This window comes from Meriones unguiculatus, chromosome 8 (assembly GCF_030254825.1).
Source record: "Meriones unguiculatus strain TT.TT164.6M chromosome 8, Bangor_MerUng_6.1, whole genome shotgun sequence".
Taxonomy (NCBI): Eukaryota; Metazoa; Chordata; class Mammalia; order Rodentia; family Muridae; genus Meriones; species Meriones unguiculatus.
This window is the reverse complement of record NC_083356.1, coordinates 27,396,718-27,420,179: the sequence shown is the minus strand read 5'-3', so window position 1 is coordinate 27,420,179 and position 23,462 is coordinate 27,396,718. Positions and strand designations below refer to the sequence as shown.

Here is a 23,462-nt window from a genome sequence, read left to right as displayed (position 1 = left end):
CCATGTGTTCAGAGGGAAGATCCATGGGATCCAGTTCCGTGGGCTTTGTTGGCTGGATAAGCAAGCACCAATTTCTTACCCACCTCTCTTTTATCCAGCTGCATTACAGAGTCCAGGAGAACGACTTCCCTACTTCACACTGTCTTTAAGACTCACTCCACTGACACTGACGGCTACCAATCTGTTGGGAATATTGTTTGATTCTCATTAAGCCAAAGGAAAAAGATTTCTAGGCCTTCCCTCCTCCTTTTTTCAAGACGCAGATGTGTGTTATCTGGAACTGCTGCAGCTCCAGGGTAGTCATGAGGTAGAGAAGAATTAAAGATTGGCCATTTGGGTCCATTTTCTTCACAGAGAAGACAGCCTCCTTCTGGGTTCCAGGCCACAACTGGGTTGTATGTTTCCTGGTACTGAAGATATCTCACACAGACAACTGTACCCACCTAGGAAAGAGTTCACAGTGGGTACACTGCCTTGAGCTAAGCCTTAAAAGATGCTTAGGAGCCATGGTGAGAGAATCAAAGGGATTCCCTTGAGAACCAGCAGACAAGGCAGCATGGGGCTGTACAGAGAAGTCTGCAGGGGGCCTGTGCAGAGAATCCAGCACAGTCCATGTGCCACTTAACCACTCACAGGGTCTGTATAGGATAATGAAGCCACGTGACCAGGCAAGTGAGGTCTCAGGCTTAAGTGAGAGGCAAAGAACACCACATAGGACCAGACAAGGTATATGAAGCTAACATCAACAGGATGGAAGAGCACAGGCTGGGAAAAGCCCTGGCTTCTAATATCCTCCGCACAGGGGGGAACCAGGCCCGAACTACACAGTGGCAGTCACCAGAACAAGCACAGCTTCTTCTCTAGCCATGAGTCTCTGAAAACCATCAAGAACAGATATAGCAGCAAGTACTACCTGAAGCCAGACTTTGAGAGCTTTCCATGGGAAGCTTATAGAAGAAGGGGGAGATAGAAAGATCAGAAGGAAAAGGAGCTCCACAAGGAGAGCAACAGAACTAAAAACCAGGGCCCAGGAGTCTTTTCTGAGACTGATACTCCAACCAAGGACCATTCATGGAGATAACTTAGAACCCCTGCACAGATGTAGCCCATGGCAACTCAGTCCCCAAGTGGGTTCCCTAGTAAGGGGAACAGGGGCTGTTTCTTTGATCACCTCCACCTGAGGGGGGAGGGCAGCCTTACCAGGCCACAGAGGAAGACAATGCAGTCACTCCTGATGATACCTGATAGGCTAGGATCAGATAGTAGGGAAGGAAGAACTCACCTATCAATGGACTGGGGGAGGGTCATGGGAGGAAAAGAGGGAGGGAGGGTGGAATTAGGAGGTGAAGAGGAAAGGGGGATATAGCTGGGATACAAAGTGAATAAATTGTAATAAATAAAAAAAATAAATTAAAAAAAATTTTAAAAAGAACTTTCGATGGCCACATCAAGCGAGAACAATGGTACCAGGAGGCTGGGCATAGGTGGTAGTGACAGGTGGGCCACAAAGGCATGGCGATAAAGATGGGCATCCGAGCAGACTTGCCCAGACACACGCCTATGTTGTAAGTACTGTGTTCATCCAACCTGAATGAAAACATAGCACTCAGTATTTTTCAGGCAAAGTACTCTTTCTGAATATAATATTTAAAGTATCCTCGATGAGAAAATGAAGGTTTTCCTGGTGGCTGTAAGGTGATGGGTGATAGGTGATGGGCACCAGGCACTGTGTTGTGCTTCCACAAGGGTCAGCTCAGCTCAGACAGGACCAGACGAGCCAGTGAGCAAAAAGCTTTAAGAACATTTCAGATGAGGAGAAGAAAGCTCAGAGGCGCATTCTCTCAGGGGCAGAACAGACCCAGGAAAAAAAAAAGCCAACAGCAGCTATGGATCTCCCATGGCGCACTGGAGTATGGCCTCGAACTCAGGGGTCGACCTGTCTCTGCCTCCGAGTGCTGGGATTAAAGGTGTGTGCTGCCACACCTGGCTAGAAAGTCAACTTGTAACCCTCCCGCTCGGGAGGTAGAAGGAAAAGCTCACGCGAAGCTTCACTGAAGGCTCTTATCAGTAACAGACACCCAGAGAGGGCTGAGTGATACCGTCCTGGAGCACCACAGGGCTACCACAGATGAAGGGTGAGTCCAGGACACCATGGGGGGCACTAGAACTGCACACTCCCACTCCACAGCAAAATGCCACGCGGACGCTGCCACTGCCTCTTTCCAGCCTTGAGACAAACCTTTCTGGGATTCTGAAGCTCCTCCGTGAGATCTGTGTGTGGCAGAAGACCCACGGGACCTGGTTCCCGGTGTTGCAACAGTGCGTGGCCTGGATGGCCCGAGGCACTGAGGGGCCCTGACTGTGGCTACAGGGGAGTGAGCGATGACACTTGGCAGGAGAGAAATGCCCCTGTTCCTGAAGAGCTGGCAGGGAGTCAGCCCACAGCTGTGAGCAGGAAATGGCCAGGCCTGGGCACATTCCACGCTGAACTAGAAATCAGCAGGGTCCCATCTGTCCACAGCTCTACCACACAATGGGCATGGAGCGCGGCAGCTACAGAACACCACTGCTCTCAGTTCTGTAAGCGACCGTCCTGAGTGCTGAGGTCAAGCTTAAGTAGGTTATGAGCCATGAAACTGCAGGTGGGAGTAGGGGGTGGGAGGGATACGGGGAGGGTTGGAGAGGAAAATGGGGAGGGGGCCGATATTTTCATATTTCCTTGCATACATGTACGGAAGTCTCAAAAATTAAAGAACAACTTTTAAAAACTGAAGTCATGAGCCAGAGGGCCAGCTGCAGAAGCAGGACTCTTCTAAAGGACCCTGCACGTGAGCAGCCTGGAAGCTTGCCCCACACCCTGCCCACCACCTCACCTGACAATGGGCAGCTTGGTAAACGGCACGGGAGGCAGCGTGAGGCCATCTGGGAGGGTGATGGGCTCCATCGTCCCAGGACACTTGGCTGTGTAGTTCTCCAGGCTTTGAGTCACATCTTTCTTTTCTGAGGATAAAACAGACAGACAGCGGGTTCAGCAGACAAAGCTGAAAAGGGTGGCCGCTGTCAGAAGTGAGGGAGCGGTAGCAGTTCCTTGAGATACATCAGCAGCTGCCACCCTGAAGGCCCTGTGCATAGGAGGAAACTGAACTATGACCCTTCACGATGTGTTCAGCACCAGGGAAATACAGCCTGACCAAGCACTGTAAAGCCAGTAGGCAGAACCAAAGCCCCTTGCCATTTTGAATGGTATTTCTCAGCAATTACTCAGCACCAAGCACCACGCAAGGCCTACACCCCCCAAAGCCTAGGCTGCAGTTTGTCCGTTTGATGGACATAGAAGCAAACAGCCACAAACCAATGTCTTCGAAGCTGCCAGTGAGCTTTGGCACAACCACTGCTACACACACACACACATACACACACACACACACACCTTGTCACTGGGGAAGGAAAAGAGGACACAGGTGGTGGTGATGTTTAGATATTAGACACAAAAGACTCTCAAAGGGGGCGCAGATGGTCTCTTCCTCCCAGTATTGCACATGAAGTCTGACGAGAGGAGAAAGCAGCTTGTTAAGGGTCCAGCCTTTGACCCTACACCTGTGATTTTTCTCACTACAGTGTTTTAAAGACTTAAGAGAAGGTGGACAAGGGAGAAAGGAGCTCATGACTTATGAGGAGTCTTTCCTCTTAAAATTGCCAGAGAAAGTCAATCAGATCAGAAGGGATGGACCTGGGTTCAAGTCAAGATCTGGGCCTTCCTCAGCCCCTGTGCAACTCTGTCAGGAAGCATTTCCTCCTCCAGAGCCTAGCTACCCTAGGGTAAAAGCAATGACTCCTTCTTACAAAAGGGTGTGAGCTCCCTGAGGACAAGATGACATGCTACCTGGAAGCAACCTGCAGATGCCAGCACGGGGCACACCTTCACTGTAGCTGCAATGAGAGAAACACAAGATGGTGGGCAGATTGTGCCACTCGGGCTGGGGACCACAAGTCCTGAAAGTCCAGGCAAGGACTGCCCTGTTGGTAAAACCCTCTTTAGACGCTCTCTGTGGGAAGCAGACATGAGAAGGATCACTTCTTCGTTCATCCTCAGAGGGAAAAAAAAGTCTTCAGAACTGGAGAGATGGTGCAGTGTTTAAGAGCACTTGCTGCTTTTCCAGAGGACCCGAGTATAGTGCCCAGCATCCATGGCAGGTGGCTCACAATCACCTGTAACTCCAGCTCCAGAGGATCCAACGCCCCCTTTTGGACTCCACTGACACCTACACACATGTGCTACAAGCACATATAGTCAGAAACAGAAATGAAAGTTTAAAAAAGTAAAAGGTTCTTTAAGCGATCAAATAACCTTCAACTTATAGTCTTCCAAAGGGCTCAAGGACCACAAGCAGATCTCCTCAATTGCCCCATGTTGGGAACAAAGCCTGGCTTGGGAGTGGTTAGTACCAAGCAGCCCTGTGCCACTTGGCAAACAGTTCTCAAGTAGATAAGGAAATGCCTTTCCCCAATGCCCATGAAGTCCCAGTGTCTGACAGCACACATGTGCACTGTCTCATGATGATCTAAGGTGTGTCACTCTCGGAGCCTTTCCATCAGGGTCCCTGCTACTTGCTTCAGGCCAACATTTTCCTGTAGGGGCCTTCCTAAGGGGGGACCCCCATATTCATGGGTTCCCCTGGCTACAGCACAGCAGTGCTCTCTTTCAGGGCCTGGTGACACCCTGTCACATATGCTTTCCTTTCCGGCCACTGCCATGCTGTGCCTCCCATAACTCGTATAGGAAACCATCTGAAATACACTGATGTCAGAAATCCTCTTGGGGAGGTGTCAGGCCTTAAGGTCACGGGGAAGGGAGATGCCTTCTCACGTCCCACAGAGGAGCCTGGCCATAGGTGCCCCATGAGGCTACAACGTGGAAAGCTCAAAGCCCCATGGCACCTGGCATCTGCCACATGAGCCAAGCTTCAGGATGATAAATCCTAACTCTCTCAGAGCCCACAGTGGGGAGTGGGGGCTCATAATGCCTTCATTTCTCTCACTCAAAAATCAACATATATCACTTTGTTTTGACCAGCAGTTTCAATAATGATGCCAGTCAAATGAAGAGCACCTAATAATATCCTTAAGAGCTATTTTCCACCACCACCCCCCAAAAATTAAAAAATTTATACAGATAAAAGAACATTTTTTTTAATGAAAACTAGCCATCACCTAATTATAATATTCCTCATAAGAGGAAAACATGATTGCCAAACTTTTTTGTTTTCGGGCCACTGAGCATTTCCATAGTTAACTCTGGTGTGAAGACACGATTTCACATCTGATTCTTGTTCTTTCTAAGTAATTACCTGAGACAGCCACGTCTGCATTTGACAGGTCAGCTATAGAATTCTAAGTAAGGAAAGGAGAGCAAGAAAGATGTCCATCTTTTCCCCAAGTCTAGGGGGTGGGGGGGGTGGCTAAGAAAGATGGAGGGGAAGGGTATGGATGCAGCTGGCATACCCTGAAATCTCACATTGGAGTCAAGTTCAGAGGAATATCAATGGTGCTTCGGCTAGTGGCATGGTGAGGGTAGAGAGAAAAGCAAACGCCACTGCACTACCGATGGGCCTCCAGACTGGCATAGTACCACAGAAAACAACATGGTTGCTCTTAAAAATAATAATAATAAAAATTTAAAAAAACACACACGCACAGTCACATGCACATGAGACCCTCCTGTGGGCGGAAAACCCTCAGAAATGGAGTCAGCAACCTAAAGGTGAGGACTGTAGATATAGAGAATGCAGTGTGGATAAAAAGTACACTGAGGCAGGATTGGGGAGGTACCACAGGACCAGAATTTAGATTCCTAGCACCCATGGCAGGGTGGTTCATGCCACCTAGAACTCCAAGTCCAGAGAATCCAATGCCGTCTCCTGGCCTGTACATGAGCACTGCACACGCATGCAATACACTCATACAGATGCACACGTAAATGCATTCAAAATCTTTAAAAAATAAACAACAGGGATGGCAGAGTACTCCTGTAATTCTGGCACTGGGGAGATGGTTATGGGAGGATGCCTAGGGCTTTAGCAGCCAACCAGTCAGACAGCTCCAGACTTGGTGAGATTTCCTACACCCAAAACGGAATAAGGTGGGAAACAACGTCAATCTTTAGCCTCTGAATACACACGCACACACACACACACACACACACAAACGCATCCATACATACACCACACACACTAAATAAGTAAGCAAATAAGTGACTAATAAAAGCACACTGGAATACTATTTGGCTTTAAAAAGGACAGGCTGCCATGTGCTGAAGTATGGGTGGACCTGGACATTATGCTGAGTGAAACAAGACAGAAACACCAGGAAAATGCTGCACAGTCGAGGGGGAAAGAATGACTCCATGGTTCTACCCTTGGGGGTGGGGAGGGCATGAAGGCAGAAGGATGCAAAGGCAAGCAAGGGTGCCCTGGCCCACCACACTCTTCATCAATGGCGTATTAGGGATTTTCATTATAATTGTTTTAACTGTTCTGTCTCAAGAAAAGTCAGTACATAAATTGGCAGATATATTCACCTGCTTCACACCATTTTACTGTCTACAGCATCCCTTAGCACCTGCGGTAAGCCTCGAATATAAACAGGGAAGAAATAAAGGGGACGTTTCATAATTCTCCTTACGTTGGCAGTTTTATCATCCCTTTGTTAAAATAATTAAAATCAATAAGAACATAGACGAGGTTGACGAAGCAGCAAACATCACTGAAATGACATTTATGGACCACTACAGCCATCACTGGAGAGTCCAAACACTTCTCAGCTCCGTGGGCGGGTCACTGAGACACACCACACATCCTGCCATAAACAAGTCTCCGTAAATTTTAAAAGGCTGAAATCGTACTGAGTATATTCTCTAACCATAACAATATTAAAACAGGGATCCAGAACAGCAGAGCTGTAAGTCCCTAAATGCCCAAGTCAAGCAGAATTCCTGTGCAAACCCACCAGACACACGCACACACTCCAGCACGCTCACACATTACACACTGGACACACATACTCCCACGGGCATTTCAACACACACAAGCCACACTCCCACAGACACATAAACACACAAGACTCACACACATATACGTACACACTCCCATGGGCACACACAAACATGCACACCCATAAGATACACACATCCACTTTCAGGTGAAACAGAAGCAGCATTTTTTTTAAATCCTCTACTGGATGGAAATAGAAGCACAAAGGGGTGGTTTGCATGAGTGTCAGCGGGGGTTGGTTCTGTGTCTCTGTGTCTCTGTGTCTCTCCCCCACCCCACCTGCCTGCTGCTATGGTTCAGGATGTAAAGCTGCTTCTTTAGCACCATGCCTGTCTGCTTCCCACCATGATAATCATGGGCGAACCCACTAAGACTGTAAGCAGGCCTCCAGTTCAATGCTTTCTTTTATGAGTTGCCTTGGTTGTGGTGCCTCTTCACAGTGATAGAACGGTGACTAAGACATACACCATGTAAAATTCAAGATGCCTGGAAGCGCCTGAGCAGAAACTGCATAGCCAAATGACACACTGGAGAAAGACAGTGTTGGGAAACTGGATATCTATGTGAACCAGAATGAAACTTGCTTCTTCTCTCTCCCCTGCACATAAATCGATTCCAAATGGATCAAAGAGCTCAATGTCAGACCTGAAACTCTGAAACTTCTAGAAGAGCGCAGGAGTACACTTCAGGATACATGCTCAGGTAAAGGCTTTCTGACTAGACCTCCAGTTGCCCAGGAAACAGGACCAACAGTCCACAAGTGGACCTCGGGAAATTAAAAGGCTGTGCTGCAAAGGAAACTTCATCAAATGAAGAGGCAGTCTAGAAAACGGGAAAAGCTGTGCCAGCTGTATAGAAGCAGAGGATTAGTGCCTAGAATATACAAGGAGCTAAACGCTAAACAAGAAAACAAACCACCCAATTAAACAGTGGGCTGTGGAACTGAACAAACAGTCCTTGGAGAAAGAAATACAATTGGTTAAAAAATATTTTGTTAAGTGTTCGCCACCCTTAGCCACGGGGGTGGAGTGCAAATTAAAACTACTTTGAGATTTGATCTTACCACAGTGAGAATGGTCAAGATTAAGAAAACAAAAGACAACAAGCACTGCAGAAGATGCAGAGAACAAGGAACCCTGGTGTGCTGGTAGTGGGAGTGCAAATTGGTACAGTTGCTATGGAAGCTGGTGTGGCTGTTTCTCCAAAAGAAAATAAAAAATAAAAAAAAAAAAAAATTACACAATAGAATTTCATTCACTTATAGAGAAAAATGAAAATGAAATTGTGAAACCTTGAGGTAAATGGATAGAACTGGAAGACAACACACCTAGCAAGTCAACTCGTACCCAGATAAACAAGGATCACCTGCTCTCACTCATGTGGCTCTTAGCATTAAACCTGTGGAAGCCAGGAGGGTAGGGAAGAGGTATTGGTGGAGAGGGGGAAAGACATATCTTAATGGAGTGGGACAGCAGAGGGTGATACAAAAGGAAAGAGGAATAATGAGAAGGGAAGTTTAGGTGGGGAGAGGGAGGAGAAGGTAGGACAAAGGACGCAATGGCAAAGCAGTAACTAACACTTAGGAGGTTTAAAAGGCTACATGGAAATATACTATTCCAAAAGCTTCAAAGATGGGTGGATGGATGGATGGATGGATGGATGAATGGAAGGATTGATGGACTGGCATCACCCTACACAGGTAACAACCTCCATCCAAAAGACAGAGCTTGCCAAACAAAAGCACCAGCATTGTGAGAATAATGACTTTTCTTCAACCTATTGGTCAGGGTGTCCCAGAAAGTCCCAAAACAATACAATCTATCATCATCATTGTCCCTGGTTATACCCACCAGAATCTGAGAGTAAGACTTGACTGTGAAGACACTACACACTCTGGTCACTCAGACAAGAAGAAATCAAGATTGTACTGACCAGGAGGTTTCTTTCTTGTTGGCTAGCTTTCACAGTACTAGATGGCGCCATGTAGGCCGCTGGGCAGCAGAGTCATCAATAGTCTTGACCACTGTGCACCTGTGAGCTACAACAATGACCCAAGTGGCAAGATATTCTGATGGGTACAAGAGTGGCAAGAATGCTAGTGGAGTGACTCAACACTTTCCGGTTAGCTTAAAGCACCACAGGAGGGAACATGGCTGGCACAGAACATCTGGCCAAGAAGCCATGGCTGGAGAGCTCACAGTCCCCAGAGTGAACCTCCTACTGTCATTCTGCTGAATACACATGATCAAACTGCCTTCTAAAGCTTCATACCACGAAGATTAATGCAGCATTCAGTCCTTGTCTTAGTCACTGTTCTACTGCTGTGAAGCGCCACCATGACCAAGGCAACTCTTATTTAAAAAAAAAAAAAAAGTATTCAGTTGGAAGCTTGCTTACAATTTCAGAGGTTTAGCTCATTATCATGATGGCAGGAAGCATGACAGCATGCAGGCAGGCACAGGAGCAGTAGCTGAGAGGTACATCTGAATCCGCAGGCAGAGAGACACTGGGCCTGACATGGAATTTTGAAACCTCAAAGCCTATCCCTAGTGACACACTTCCTCCAGCAAGGTTAGACCTACTCCAATAAGGCCACACCTCCTAATCCTTCTGATCCTCAAACAGTGTTACTCTCTGACAACTAAGCATTCAAATATATGAGCCTATGGGAGGGTCATTCTTATTCAGGCCACTACAGTCCTCTGTGCACAGAGAAACTTCTACACACAGGTGATTGCAGTTAATGCAGAAACTCACAACTGGTCAGCGCACAGAGAATAAGAGTCAATGGCTTGTTCAGCCACAAATGGGGCGTCTATGTTACAGCTGTACACACCAAGGCCTAAGCGCCATCACGGAAGAGGGGTGGGAAGACTGTAAGGGTCACAGGTCAGGAAGGAGCAGAGTAAATCAGTGACTTCGGGGTATGACAGGCCCACTTCACTCATGAACTCACAGCAGCTGTCTCTACCTACAAGGTCAAGTCAATCAGTTTCTTCGTGGAGCGGGGAAGTCCTGATAAATACCCAGCCCTGAGGAGCTATTGTCAACTGAGGGCTTCAGGGGAAGGGATAGTCTGTTTTCTTTATGGATTTGGTGCTTAGCAGGTAGACCACACTTCAAGTGGCTGGCCCCACACCCATGAGTATACGGTTCCCATATATATATATGTATGTATATATATATATATATATATATATAGTGAACTCAATGGGTGATTTTAAAAACAACAACAACAACAAAAGACAGGAAGTTAGGAGGCTAGGGAGTTGGAGTGGAGAAGAGGAAGTGAATATAATCAAAATATACTATAAAATTCTAAAAGAATTAATTAAATATTACATTTTAAAATGATCCTTGGGAAAAAATAAAGAGTCCAGAATCAATTATTTAACTACCCACTGTAAAATTCAGGAAGTAAATAAAATTATACTCTAAGTACAGAGAAAATAATCAACAAATTGTAAAATGAGGAGATCAAATCAAAGTTAGTTTCTTGCCACCAAGCCTGTGACGGCCTAGACAAGATCCCAGAGCCAACATGCTAGAAGGAGAAAACTGACTCCACAAAGCTGCTCTCTGACCTCTACATGCATGCCATGGCCATAAAAGCATGTGCATATGTACAAACAATGAATTGGCTAATTAATTAATTAATGTAAAAAAGTTGGTTTGTAAAACTAATTATAAACCTTTAGGAGAGAAACTCAAATCAGCTCCCCAGAAATAAGGGATGGATGGACGGATGGACAGACAGGCAGAGAGACAGACAGACAGATACCACGAACACACATGCGCGCACGCACGCACAAATTCAGAGTCTCAATCCACAGTCCCAGGTGTCCCGAAATTCACAATCCTCCTGCCTCAGCTTAAGAAAATGCCACCACCCCTGACTTAAACAACCTACATGGCAACCTACATGTCCCCTCTGCTGCAGGACGGGCCACCCTTAAAGAAGGAAAAAGTCACCTATCACCACGACAAAGATTAATAATACAATAGCCAGGGAGGCACCTAAGACCTGTCAGGAAAACAAGAAAACAAGCCTTTTTCTAACAGAATGCCGACGAGATCAGATAAACATGCATGGAGCCACGTGAACCGCCTCCCTCGGACATCTCTTTACATCTGCTTTTCACTTATCTACATGGCGACAGGCTGGAGTCCCTGATAAGCAATCCTTCAAGCTACCAAGAGATTCGATATTCCTCTATGTTCCTTTCAAGTACACAAACTCATTCCACCAGAATGAAAGGCAATTATGTTAAGCTGTCAGCTTATTACATAATTATCCATTTAAACTGCTACCTAGGAAAACTTTTAAGCTCTCCAGAGGTTTTAATATAGCACCGTCAGAAAATGCCTGACAAAAGACTCAGTAAATAACCAGAATCTGCACATGTGCAATGAAGTTCTGGTCAGGCAAAACCACGGGACTGTGACAAAATGTAAACTGAGTCAAGTATGTACAGCAGCAATTCTGAAAGGTTTTTAATAACCTTGGTTTAATAACTATGTTATAGTTAAGTCAGGTGCAGTGGTTGACTCCAACAGGCTCGTGTATTTGAAAACCTGGTCCCCGGATGGTGGCCATTTGGGGATGGGAAAGTTCTAGGACGTGGAGCCTTGGGAAGGTAAAGTTCATAGCCTTGCCCCATGCCAAGTTTCCTCTCTGTTTCCTACGAGCAGCTGACGTGCAATGTCCTGGCTTCCTGCTTCTGTCATGATGCCAGGCGCTGCTGAACACCTGGCCCACATCCCTGTCCCCTCCCGCTGTCAAAAGTGAAGATCACCGTCTCTGTTGGAGCCAGGCTAAGAAGAGCCAAAGCTGCTCCTGACCTGCGGGGGAGGAAATTAAGTGTGAAAAGCCCCTCCCAAGTCCACATGCCTTCCACCACTTGTCTCTAATGCATGGGGCACACACTCTCTTCCTTCCCGCTACTCCACACGTCGTTCAGCATCCGGTCAGTACTGAGCCAGTGCCCACTTGGTGTTACTCAAACTCGTTCGTGATCTTCGAGATCAGCACACTATCCTGCCATCTCTGTCTCGTTATGTGCCTGGTAGAGTCTCGCTTAATACAGTTGAAGACACAATTTGAGGAAAGACAATGTAAACCTAGCTTAGTTCCGCGTGTATGGGCCACTTCCTGGGTGAACACACTGCCAAGTGAGGTAAGTTGAAAGGTCCCCAGAAAGCCCACAGGCTTGTGAGGAAATCAGATGGGACCTAGCAAAATGATGAGAAGTAACAAAAACATGGCATGGAGAGGAAGACACTACTGAGCTCTTAGTTAATGGAGGAAGGACAAGGGCTGGGCCTACTACCACAGGAGCAGCGTGCAAACCACACAATATGCTTTGAGAATCAAAGGCTGCCTGAGATAAATACAGTGTCCAAGGGATGGCTGGGAACTTATGCAATTAAGCTAAAATGATGGTCTGAGATGGGACGCTCGATGGGTGAGGGGCTGCTGCAGCTTCTAGGCAGCATGCTCGGCTCACATGCCAAGGAGATGGCTCCAGCTTCATTGTGAACAATGGCTAGAAGGAGCGAATACAGGGGATGGGCGCTGATGTTGAGAGGCCACTGCTCTGATCCAAGGAACTGGGCTGGAGGTCTCTAACCCAGGGCTGTGACTACAAAGCAGGGAAGAGGAGGCATCCCAGAGGACAGAGGCTGAGGCATCAGAATGACCATACCACGACAACAGAGGATGCAGAAGAACTGGACAAGGTGACTCCAAGAAGTTTAAGCTTCTGAGAACAGAAAAATGATATGCCACCCTTGACGAAAACCAGAAGCACGGGATGGAAAGGTAAGACACTGGGAGATAACAGCCTTCAGCTGGAAGTTGACACTCAAAGGTCACAAACCACCATCTAACTCTGCAAAAAACATGAACAATTTTTTTGTTGTTGTTGTTTTAAATAACAAAGTATATTTTGAGCAGACCAGGAGCTCCACTCTTAAACCCCCATTATAAATCTTCAAAGATGTTTTTAATTTATGCCTCTATTGACCTTTTCTGTAATTACCGTTTTTAATAAGCTCTTCTTCATAACAAACCATTGTCTTTGATGTATAACTCATTGTGTGATGTTTCTTGAATCAAAACTTCTCTTGCAGCTGCTTGGTTTTCTTCCCCAAGGTGACACAGGTGAACTAAAAATGACAGCCCTGAGTCACATCCTGGAGGGTACTCAGCATCTCTGACAGCCATTTTAGTTTTAAGACAAGGAGACCACAAGCTGTAACAGAGTGTCCAGCAGACACTTCTCAACAGCTGGGCCACCTGGCCTCGGCTATGCCATTCTGTTCTGTAGCTCAGCAGAGTGGAGGAGGAGCTGAGACCTCTGGCAACACTTACGAAAGTCACCTCTCCATTCAAGTCCCTTCCTCCTTCTTCCTTCTCCCTTCTTCCCTTCCCCTTCCCCCTCTCTCCCTCTCATTCCCTCACCCCATCCTCCTCTTCTTCCTCCTCCTTCCCCGCCCCTCTGCCTCAGCTTCCAGCTTTGTTAAAGAGGCCTCTCAGTAGCTGCTGACCTCAACTGTGAGAGCTGTCATGGCCTTGTGAGCGTGAGGGTGCAGAGAGAGAGAACTCGACAGCTACACACAGACACTCTTCGAACACTGAGGCCCTGGCAAGGAAAGGGCAGAAATCTTCTCTCTGCATCACGTGAGGAAAGACAGAGGAGTTTATCAATAGAAAAATATGAGGCAGGTGAAAGAAATGAATCCGCATGCCCGGCTGCTTGGAGGCAGGTCAGGACTGAACATTTGGGTGTATGATAAGAACCCATCCATGGTGGTACTCATGCTATGAACTTGGTTGGCAGAATACCCAGCATAGGAACGGGGGGAGTCGGATCATGAGGCACAGAGTTAAGGCATTACCACTCAAAACACTGGGTCACCTCAGGTGGCAGGGCTAGTATCTGCTGCCACCCCAGATGTCTACCCTGCTCCTAGCTTCACCTGCATCTTTATGGCTTCTGGGACAATGGTGCCCTAGCAACATACACTCTCTCCGCTCTAACCTGTGGTGGTGCTGTGATCAGAACAAAGGGGACACATGACCACAACCTCCATACTTTAAACAGGGTTGGTCTGTTCATCAGAGCCCACAAAAACACTGTGCTCCAAGCTGTAGCTCTGGATTGGACACACAAACTCACAAGTCCCTGGATTTTTGTGGCCTCCCTGGTGCCAGTAAACACTCCCTGGAAAGGGACAAAATGAGACTGAAATAGTAGGAGAGCCCCTGGATAACGAAGGGTAGGGAGGAATGGACGCATGTTCAAGTGTGGGCACTGGGAGATGGTCAGGTTCACTCGTCAGCTGTAGGACACTTTTCCGTATCAGCCTTCTGTGGAGACTGGCATTTCTCATGTGCCACGCACCTTCGGGATGCAGTCGGACAAGTGGCCTAAGGCCAGCACACAAGCGGTGCTGCAGTCTGTAGCGCAGCACAGGTGTCCCGGAAGCCCTGGCAGGAACAGGGAGGCACCTGAGAACTAAGGGCAAGTCTTCCCCGCTGGAAAGGGCTGTCTGTACAGGCAGCCAGGAAATGAAGCCTGAGCTTTCTAAAGAAATAGGCTCTGTGTGCTTTTTAACAGCTAAAAATCGATACCTACTACTTAGAAATCAATAAACACTATTAATTTTAAGTTACTGTGATCCACTTTTCTAATAATATCCAAATGAGCCTAAGCTGATACCTCTTTTCTCTCTGAGATCACTGAGGCAGCAGATCAGCAACAGCTGATAGCCTCATGACCCAAGAACTGCATTCTGCCAGGACGTCCTAGGTGAGTATAAAGCCAACAAGACACGGGCACTGGTCACCAAAGCTGCTGGGCCTCCATGTCTATGCCACAGCCACTTTAAACCTGGCAACAAGACAGCATGTGACACCCTAAGCTACACTAACCTCTTTTGGGGGCATGAAAACCAGTCTGGTGGGTAGGGACTAGCACCCCAAGAATGAATGGGATGACATAGGCTGGAACAGCAAGGACAAACTAGAACAGAAAAAAGACAGATCATGCTATGGACTGAATCCTTATGAATCCTAGCCCCCAAAAGCGCTAAGATGAATGTTTTAAAAGAAAATAGGTTGGAGATCTGGGGAAATGGCTCAGTTGGTAAAGTGCTTGTCACACAAACATAAGGACTTGAATCCAATCTTCAGCATCCACATAAAAAAGCTGGGGGTAGTGGTGTGGACCCGAAACCCCAGGGCTGGGGAAGCTAAGACACCAGCAGATCAAGACTAATTGGAGGAGCTGGAGGGATGGCTCAGCGGTTAAGAATAAGCTCTTCTCTTGAAGAAGACCCAAGTTCCATTCCCAGCACCCACATCAGGTAGCTCACAACCACTGCAACTCCAGCTTCAGGGGATCCAAACCTACTTCTTGCCTCTGTAGCCACTGCACTTGAGTAGACATAGCCACACAAAGACACAAGTACATATAATTAAAAATAAAATAATATTTTTTTAAAAAAAAGAGACTAATTGGCAAGCCCCAAGTTTCATTAAGAGGCTCCGTCTCAAAAATCACAGTGGATAGTTCCTGAGGAGTGACACCCAAGGTCGACCTCAGACTACCACAAGCATGCATGTATGCACATACTCATTTGGACATGTGCGCATGAGCAAGCATACATGCACACTAAAAAAAGAAAAAGAAAATCAGTCAGTTAAAGATTTAAAGATGAGAGAGTCAGGAAGAGCTAAAAATAAAGGCTCTCCATCTGTTCCCACCTGTGAAAATCCTGCACAGACACCAGCTCTGTGGTGACACCCTTATCTGGTGGCATCCTTGGCTGGGTGGGTCTTTGGGCTGGAGGACAGTGTGCCACTGTCAGGGGTTAGTACAAGGCCGCGGTGCTTCCGGAGCACTGGGTGCCAGAAGCACTGGATGCCGCCCATCTGCATCACTGATAATCCTCCAGCTAAACTGATGCTGACTTTTGGATTCCACAGTCTGAAATCAGACTTGGGATAGCCGAGGAATGCAATAGGCAGAAGAGCAGAGGAAACGGCACCTGCCAACTGCAAAGACCACAGCTCACACATTCTCCCATGAAGATCAAGCTTCCTTCCCTGTCTTCATTAGGAGTCTACTGATGTGAAAAAGACCATGACCAAAGGTAATTTGGGGAGGAAATGGTTTATTTTACCTTACAGTCCTCAATCAGGAAGAGAAAGCCCAGGCAAGAACACAAAGAAGAACCTGGAGGTGGGAACTGATATGGCGCCTGGAGAGTGCTGCTTACTGGGGGGTTCCCCACGGATTGCTCAGTCTGGACCAATTGTCCAGCAGTGGTACCGCCCACAGCGGACTGGGCCCTCCCACAGCAATCACTGAACAAGACAACGCCCCTTAGAACTGCCTGCCGACCAATAGCATTGAGGTATTTTCTCAGCTGAGGTTTCCTCTTCCCAGATAACTCTAGCTGGTGTCAAGTTGACTAAACAAACAAACAAACAAACCTCCTCACTGTCTCTCCCTATATAGTCAGCATCTCCTCCTACGTCACTCACTGACCCCAGGAGAAACGTGGACAGCCACGGAGCAGGAAGCCGGAAGATTCTGCAGTCTGAGAGCAGCGCGTATCTTCACACGCTCCTGGAGGTCAGAAACAGACCTGACCAACAGTGCCTTGCTCCTGTTGTCCCTTCGCTCACAGCACAGAGTGTACACACTCTCTCTAGCCCTCACATCTGAATAATGACAAGAGAGGTATTAACCCTCACATTCTGATGAGGAAACAAAGCCAGAGAAAAGAAGGGCAGCTGATTTAACAAGTGCTTCCTGAGCTAGATCGGCCACATTGGGCTGTCTGGGGATTTCAGCCATCCGGAGTTCACACAGAGTTCAGACATGGAGAATCGCTCCAGTATGCAATGAGGCCATGCCCATTATCTCTTATATTGCCCTTTTTGTTACTGCTGGGCAGGGTAATTCTCTGGCAGAAAGGTAGGATCCTAGAAGGATGTTCTAGGTGAGAAGCGGCCAGCCCTCCCCTACCCCCACCTGCATGGTGAGAAGCCTGAACAGATACACAGGAGCTAGAGGTGAAACAGCAGCTGCTCCAGCTGGCTCGGGCAGGCCTGAGAACAGTCCAGAACAGGTAGGGCCTGCGTGTGATTTCTGGAGCCCCAAGAAACCCTCACCTTCAGCTTCCTGTTGGTTTGAGCTGGAGAATGACTTAAACTATGTCAAGGAGACCTCGGGGTGCCCGGAGCGCTCTTAGGATGGCTTGCCATGTTCTAGACCAGAGAGTCTAGACCAGAGAGTCCGAGGCACGGGACATGTAACACAGATGGTGGACCAGGTTACGGCACCAGGGACAGTGTTCCGTGCTGCCGGGCACAGACCTCGGCAGCCCCCATCCCACAGAGACCGACCCCTTCTGGAAGACGCAGGAGACCCTTTTGACACCACCCTGGAATACTCTCTTTTGGTTCACCTAGAAGTTGACAATTTATAATTCCCTGTCACTGGTAAAACCACTAAAACATTCGAGATTTTTGACATCCTGGTAGTTTTTCTTTGCCTCAGTATTCTGCACTTCTGGTTTCCCCGCTAAGAATGTCCTTTATTAGAAGACACCTATTACGCTGTACTACGTGGCATTTATCTCTTCAACACAGAAATCACGGGAAGTTCGTGCCCCCAACTCCCTTCTGCACGGTTCCGTTTGGTTCCTTCTGTCTGTTTCCGAACAAACAAAGGGGGGGGGGGGCGCTTATCAATTGTGAGAGAAACAAACTATATCCCTTGACTGAAGAACTCCCACCAGGATCCTTTACACCTGAACAACTCATACACACGTCTCCCTTTCTCCCCTATCCAGGTGAAAATCAAAATACAGCCAATTAAAACTTTCGAATAATCCGTATACACCGTACACGGAGGAAATGAGAGGGTGGAGACCACATGCTGGAAAAAGCACACGCTGCGATAACAGTGTGAAAGTCTTGCTCTTTGTGTCCGGCCACGGTTCACACTGCAGATTGCCAGATGGAGCTAAGGGAAAACATTCCTGTGGGAAGTCGGAACTGGACCAAAAACACGGCGTGGGCCACTCCAACCCACAGTCCCGCTTGTAGACTTCAGGACACTTCTTACAGGCTTACAGATACTTTGGTCGCATTATCTTCTACCCCCAAGCTCAGATACCAAAACGTCGTAAAGCGATACATTCCTGCTTCGATGCTATGAAAATTAAAATAAAAAATTAAATGCCCGGAATCATAGGAGACGAAGAGAAAAAGACATTGTTCACAAAGCTGCTCTGGATCCGGGCGTGTAGAGGTGGAGACAGAGCGACTTCTGGGTCTGGTTCACCCCCCAACCGTCCAGACAGATGACAGCGGAAGCCCAAGGATCAGTAAATGCAGGACTGCATGGCCGCCTCCTCTTCAATAAAACCAATTTGGCTGCGTCCCTGACTATGAGCATCACGTCATAGAGAGCTTATAAAGCATGAGCGATCTCAGTGAGCCACGTACCCACAGCTTAGCTGTCTTGCCCCACGGAGGCATGGTCATGAAAGAATGCAGAATTTCTCTACAAGTGACCAGGGCAACAGTGTCAATTGCGGGCATTTTACATCCTAAACAGTGACTGAGAAGGAAGGAAAGGAGCTGGCTTTCAGAACTGGGAAAGACTCCGACAAGGCCTTGGTAGGAATGCCCCCTCTAGTAGCTTCTGCTCACCATGGCCCATTCCTCAGGCTGCCGTGCCCACCTCCGGCGCTGCCTGCTTCTCCGAGATCTTAGTCCAGAGAAGACATCGACACACCACAGCTCCAGAGGGAGGCCAGGGTGTCAGAGTGATGGCAGACAATCATCTTTCAAATATAAGTACTGCCCTCAAAACTAAGTCTCCCTTGAATAAAATTACAAAATCAGGCTGGGGAGGGAAACTGAGATTGGCCTGGCTCCCCAGCATAAGGCAGAGGAGACTGGGAGGCACAGATGTGACTAGAAAGGAATGAACAAAGTCCCAAACCTCGGGCTCTTCATGCTGTCCTGGATCCCCAGCCCAGAAAGACCCACACTCATCCCCTAAGACCCTGACTCAAGCCTTCCTTCTTTCCTCAAGAGAAGAGGTAAACCATATTCTCCAGGTTGAGATGCCCAGCATGAATGCCTGCACTGCCCTCCCAGATATCTCCCACAGAGCTGGGGACATGAGAGGTCCTGTGGGGTCCATGCTCCACCCATGAACACTCTGGAACCACACATCCACCTGTGGAGACTACACACCCCCACGAGTTGCCCAGGACCTGAGCTCAAAGAATGGGCCCAAGGTCACAGGCAACATAGCTCCTCACCTCAGGAGGGAAGAGAGGAGGGCACGAGAGCAGGTCCTGCTGGTGCCTCCTCTCCTTCCTCACTTGGAACCTGTGCGCCCAGCTCAAAAAGACTCCTGGAGCTGCACTCCAGATTTCAAATTCCCACCCACTGTGCAGGCCAGCAAAAGATTCTCCAGGGACCCGAGTTTCTCCCAGTGTCTCCCAGTCTACCGGGAACATCAGACCGTGTTCTTCAGTCCAGGCGAGGAAGGTCACCACCGTCCTCCCCTGTAACCCATCTACATCTGCAATCACAAACTTGCCAAGGAGAAACCAAACTAAAAGCTGTCTGTTAAATTTTAAAAAAATGAAAATTAAAAAAAAAAAAAAAAAAAAAAACAAGTAAAACATCAAATATGCTAGAGAGGGAGCAAAATGTTTCTTCTTTGTGGGGATTTATCTCCTGCTTCCAGACTTGAGAGTCACACCAGAATTTAAAATCTTCACCCGTGTCCACTTAGCTCGGCTGGAATGACACCTCCCAGGACGGCAGGCAGGGGCTGCCTCGGCAGCATGTGCCGTGTGACAGAGGGACTCAATGAGGGCACAGGCACTGACGCTGAGGAGGGAGCAGCTTTTCCTACATAGCTCCTCCAGGGACTCAGCCTTCCTCCTAGGAGACCGCTGGCTCACAGAACCCAGCAGTCTAGGCCAAGGCCATTGAGCCTTCACCAGGCCCCCAGACAGCCAGGCCAGACTTCGTGGGGGCTCCCGTCATAGACCCCAAGAAGATGTGGCTGCATCGGTGGCTTTGACTTCTCCACCAACACGAGAGGCTGCGGAAGGCCTTTCTTTTCCCAAGTAGTTCAGATCCGTGTCCTGGCACTCAGCCTTGCTGGCCCTTATCAGCCTGACTCGTATTTTATCAGGAAGTAAATGCGGGATCGGCCACCAAAGATATATCTATTCTTCCAGACTGCCATTCTGGAAGAAAGGGAAGGCTATTCTTAGAAAGAAGGGTGAGCAGGAGCACACAGTACCTAGGACTCCCCAACACTGAATACATACACCCACTAAGGGTGCAGTAATAGCTGCTGTGGGTCTGTAATATGGGGAAGGAAGAAACACTGGCTCAGTCAACAAGCAAAAAAGAGGCCAGGGAGAGTCAAGCACAGTGAGCTCCACACTATGGTTAACTCACACACGTGGTCTGGAAACCCATCTCCCACGCTACTGTTAATCCACATGTGTGGACCAGAAGCTAAGCCTCTTTCCGGAAAATCATTTCTCAGGCCTCCAACAACAATTTTAAGTTTAAATCATGCTAAGGAGGCACATCCTAACATGGTCAATACAGATTTCCATGAAGTTGCAGCTTCAGGCTAGAACACAATAAACTCTCGGGAGCTAGCCTAACCCTTCTAAGCTCTTCATAGCTGTCCAGGTCTACTGTGTCCAGGTGGGTGGCACACAGATCCTTAGCACACAGGAGTCTTTCTTCAGTGGATTTAGCTGAGGGCTGGCTCTGTCCTGGAGAACTGAGCAGCTGCTTCTCACCTGTACAACAGGCAAGATGCTGCTTTCTGACGAGACCCATCAAAGTCTCGGTGAAAACTAAATGAGGTCCAAATAGGACCACTTAAAGGGGCTCATCTAGAAGAGATTCATCTGCAAACACTGAAAAAATTAAGCAAACCTAGAATAACCAAGAAAATACAAATTAAACTGCAAGGCACTCAGTGTGTAACGGATTGGGGTGCTGCCACCAGAATGTAATCAGAACAATCCTATCAGAAGGCAATTTGGCAGTGTGCCTAAAGAGCAGGCAAATGTTCAGAACTGATGACCTAATTAGGCCTCAGTGGGTAAACCTATCTCCAGCTACAAAGCCAAAGACAGACATATGTACGCCATAGTGTGTGTGTGTATAATAGCAAAACAAGATACCCACCCATCCAATCCCTTAAAAGGCAAAGCAAACAAAAGCCCTGGGCTCAGCAAAGTGTGCATTGTGCAAGTGTGTATGGGGACCTGAGTTCAATCTTCTGGGCTCAGGTGAAAAGCTGACATGTTGGTGTGCCTTACAATCCCAGCACTGGGGAGAAGGAGACAGAGGGATCCCAGGCCAGCCTGCCTAGCCTAATTGGCAAGCCCCAAATACCAGTGAGGGACCCTGTCACAAAAAAAAAAAATGAAACCTTTACCCCTAGCAGCCTGTGTATCCCAGTACAGTAGAACTGTATTTAAATAGTTCATATCTGTGTGTTAAAAGAGCCTTCAATAATAGGACTAAGCATCTGAGTACACACGTGCAAACATGGCACTCTTTCTAGAAAAATCACATGAGGACTGAGTACAGCAAACACAGGTAGGTTTAAAAGCAAATAAGTCTTAAAAGTGTAAACTAGGAAAGAGAGAGGAGGGGAGGAAGAGAAGAAGGGGAGAACTGCCAAAGCAGGACTCTTCACAGGGTCTCTCTGAGATTTCCTTAGCCATCTGAAGAAAGATGTCCAAATAGATGCAGATGCTTTGCAAACACACCCCAGACCCAGGTACAGGACATGAATGACAGCCACCAATAACCGCCATTGACCAGGGTGTGTGTGTGTGTGTGTATGCCTGCATGCATGAGTATGACAGAAACACGGAGCAGCTCCTGTCAAGTGCAGAGGCAGCTGTGAGGCTGTCAGTCCTGTCTGCACTCTGTACTGTCTTGTAATTCCGGGGAAAAGTCCCTGTCTCAAGAGAGGAGAAGGTCAAGCTCATCATCCTGACTAGGAAAATGGAGAGCTCAGTCTACTTAATGTCTCCTTGTCCAAGCTCAGACAGCTAAGAAGCACTAAATGCCTTGTGTCCTGTAGAAACACAGGGCACCTGAAGGGGATGACAGTGCTCCTGCCCTTGAGAAACACAATATCCAACAAAATGAAACAGAACAGAGCTGCTTCTGATGAAAAGGCACCAGTGCTAAATATACAACACACACTGAATGACACCTGTCGTTAGACATTAGGAAGAAAACAAAAAAAGATGGGGACCCCATCTACTGGGAATGGGTGAGAGACCCCCAGGGGAAGACATGGAGAAGTCCTGAGGTACAGGGGAGGAGCCTAACCTCTGCAGAAGGAATCTATGTCTAGCGGAGGACAACAGCTCCAAGACCCAGCAAGTGGTAGGTGAAGCATCCTTGCTGTACAAGGGAAGGAAGCCACATGAACACCACATGGAGGCACAAGCCTGTGCAAGATATGAGGGTGCAAGACAGAGATGGGGTCCTGGCCAAGGCCGAGGGGCAGGGGCAGACTACAGATTCTGGCCCGGTGCAGTCCTCGCTCATTAGAGTTGCTGGGTCAGGGGTTTGCTCAAATAATCTCAAGGGAGTTGGGGGTAGTCAGTGGCAGGCTAGAGAGGTGGGGTGGGAGGGGAGAACAGAGCCAGAAAGGAAGAGACCCAGGCTGTCATCCCACCTAGAGGCTTGGACATTCCGGAAGCTCACCCTGTCTCTCAATGTCACAGAAATAGCAGTGAGCTATTCACTGGGCAGCTCCTAGGGTGCCCAACTGCTGAGACACCTGCAAGAGATGAAGACAAATGCAAACGACTCTCAGCAGAAGTCAATGGGGACTGCCACGTGCCGAGAAGCTCCTTCTTGTCCAAGGGGCCCCACAAGAGCAAGTCTTTTGGTCAACAGAAGTCCTAAAGAGAAAACTACACCAATCGGCACTGCTAGAGATATGGAGCCATCAGATATGGGAAAACTCAAACAAAGGGCTAAAGGGACTGGAAGGAGAAGCATGTCCAACAGACAGACACACACACACACACATGGATCACCATGGACAAATCAACACAAGGCTGTCCACAAAGTTTTCCATACTCTTCAATACAGTACTTGAAGTCTTGTCTAGAGCAATAAGACAACTGAAAGCAATCAAGGAGATACAAACTAGAAATGAAGACGTTAAAGTATCTTTATTTGCAGATGATAATGATAGTATATATAAATGACACTAATAAATTCCACTGGGAAGCTTCCATAGCCGACGAATACTTTCAGCAAAGTAGCTGAATACAAAATTAGCTCACAAAAATCAGTTA

General features: G+C 47.7%; 1 protein-coding gene across 2 annotated transcripts in view; it reads right to left on the bottom strand.

The window, feature by feature from the left end:
- Window positions 1–23,462, bottom strand: part of Trappc9 (trafficking protein particle complex subunit 9) — a 440,029-nt gene that overhangs the window by 359,915 nt on the left and 56,652 nt on the right. For both annotated transcript variants that reach the window (XM_060389314.1, XM_060389315.1), the window contains one exon: window positions 2,874–3,000. In XM_060389314.1, coding sequence (XP_060245297.1) covers window positions 2,874–3,000 — 127 coding nt within the window. The remainder of the gene's footprint in view (window positions 1–2,873; window positions 3,001–23,462) is intronic.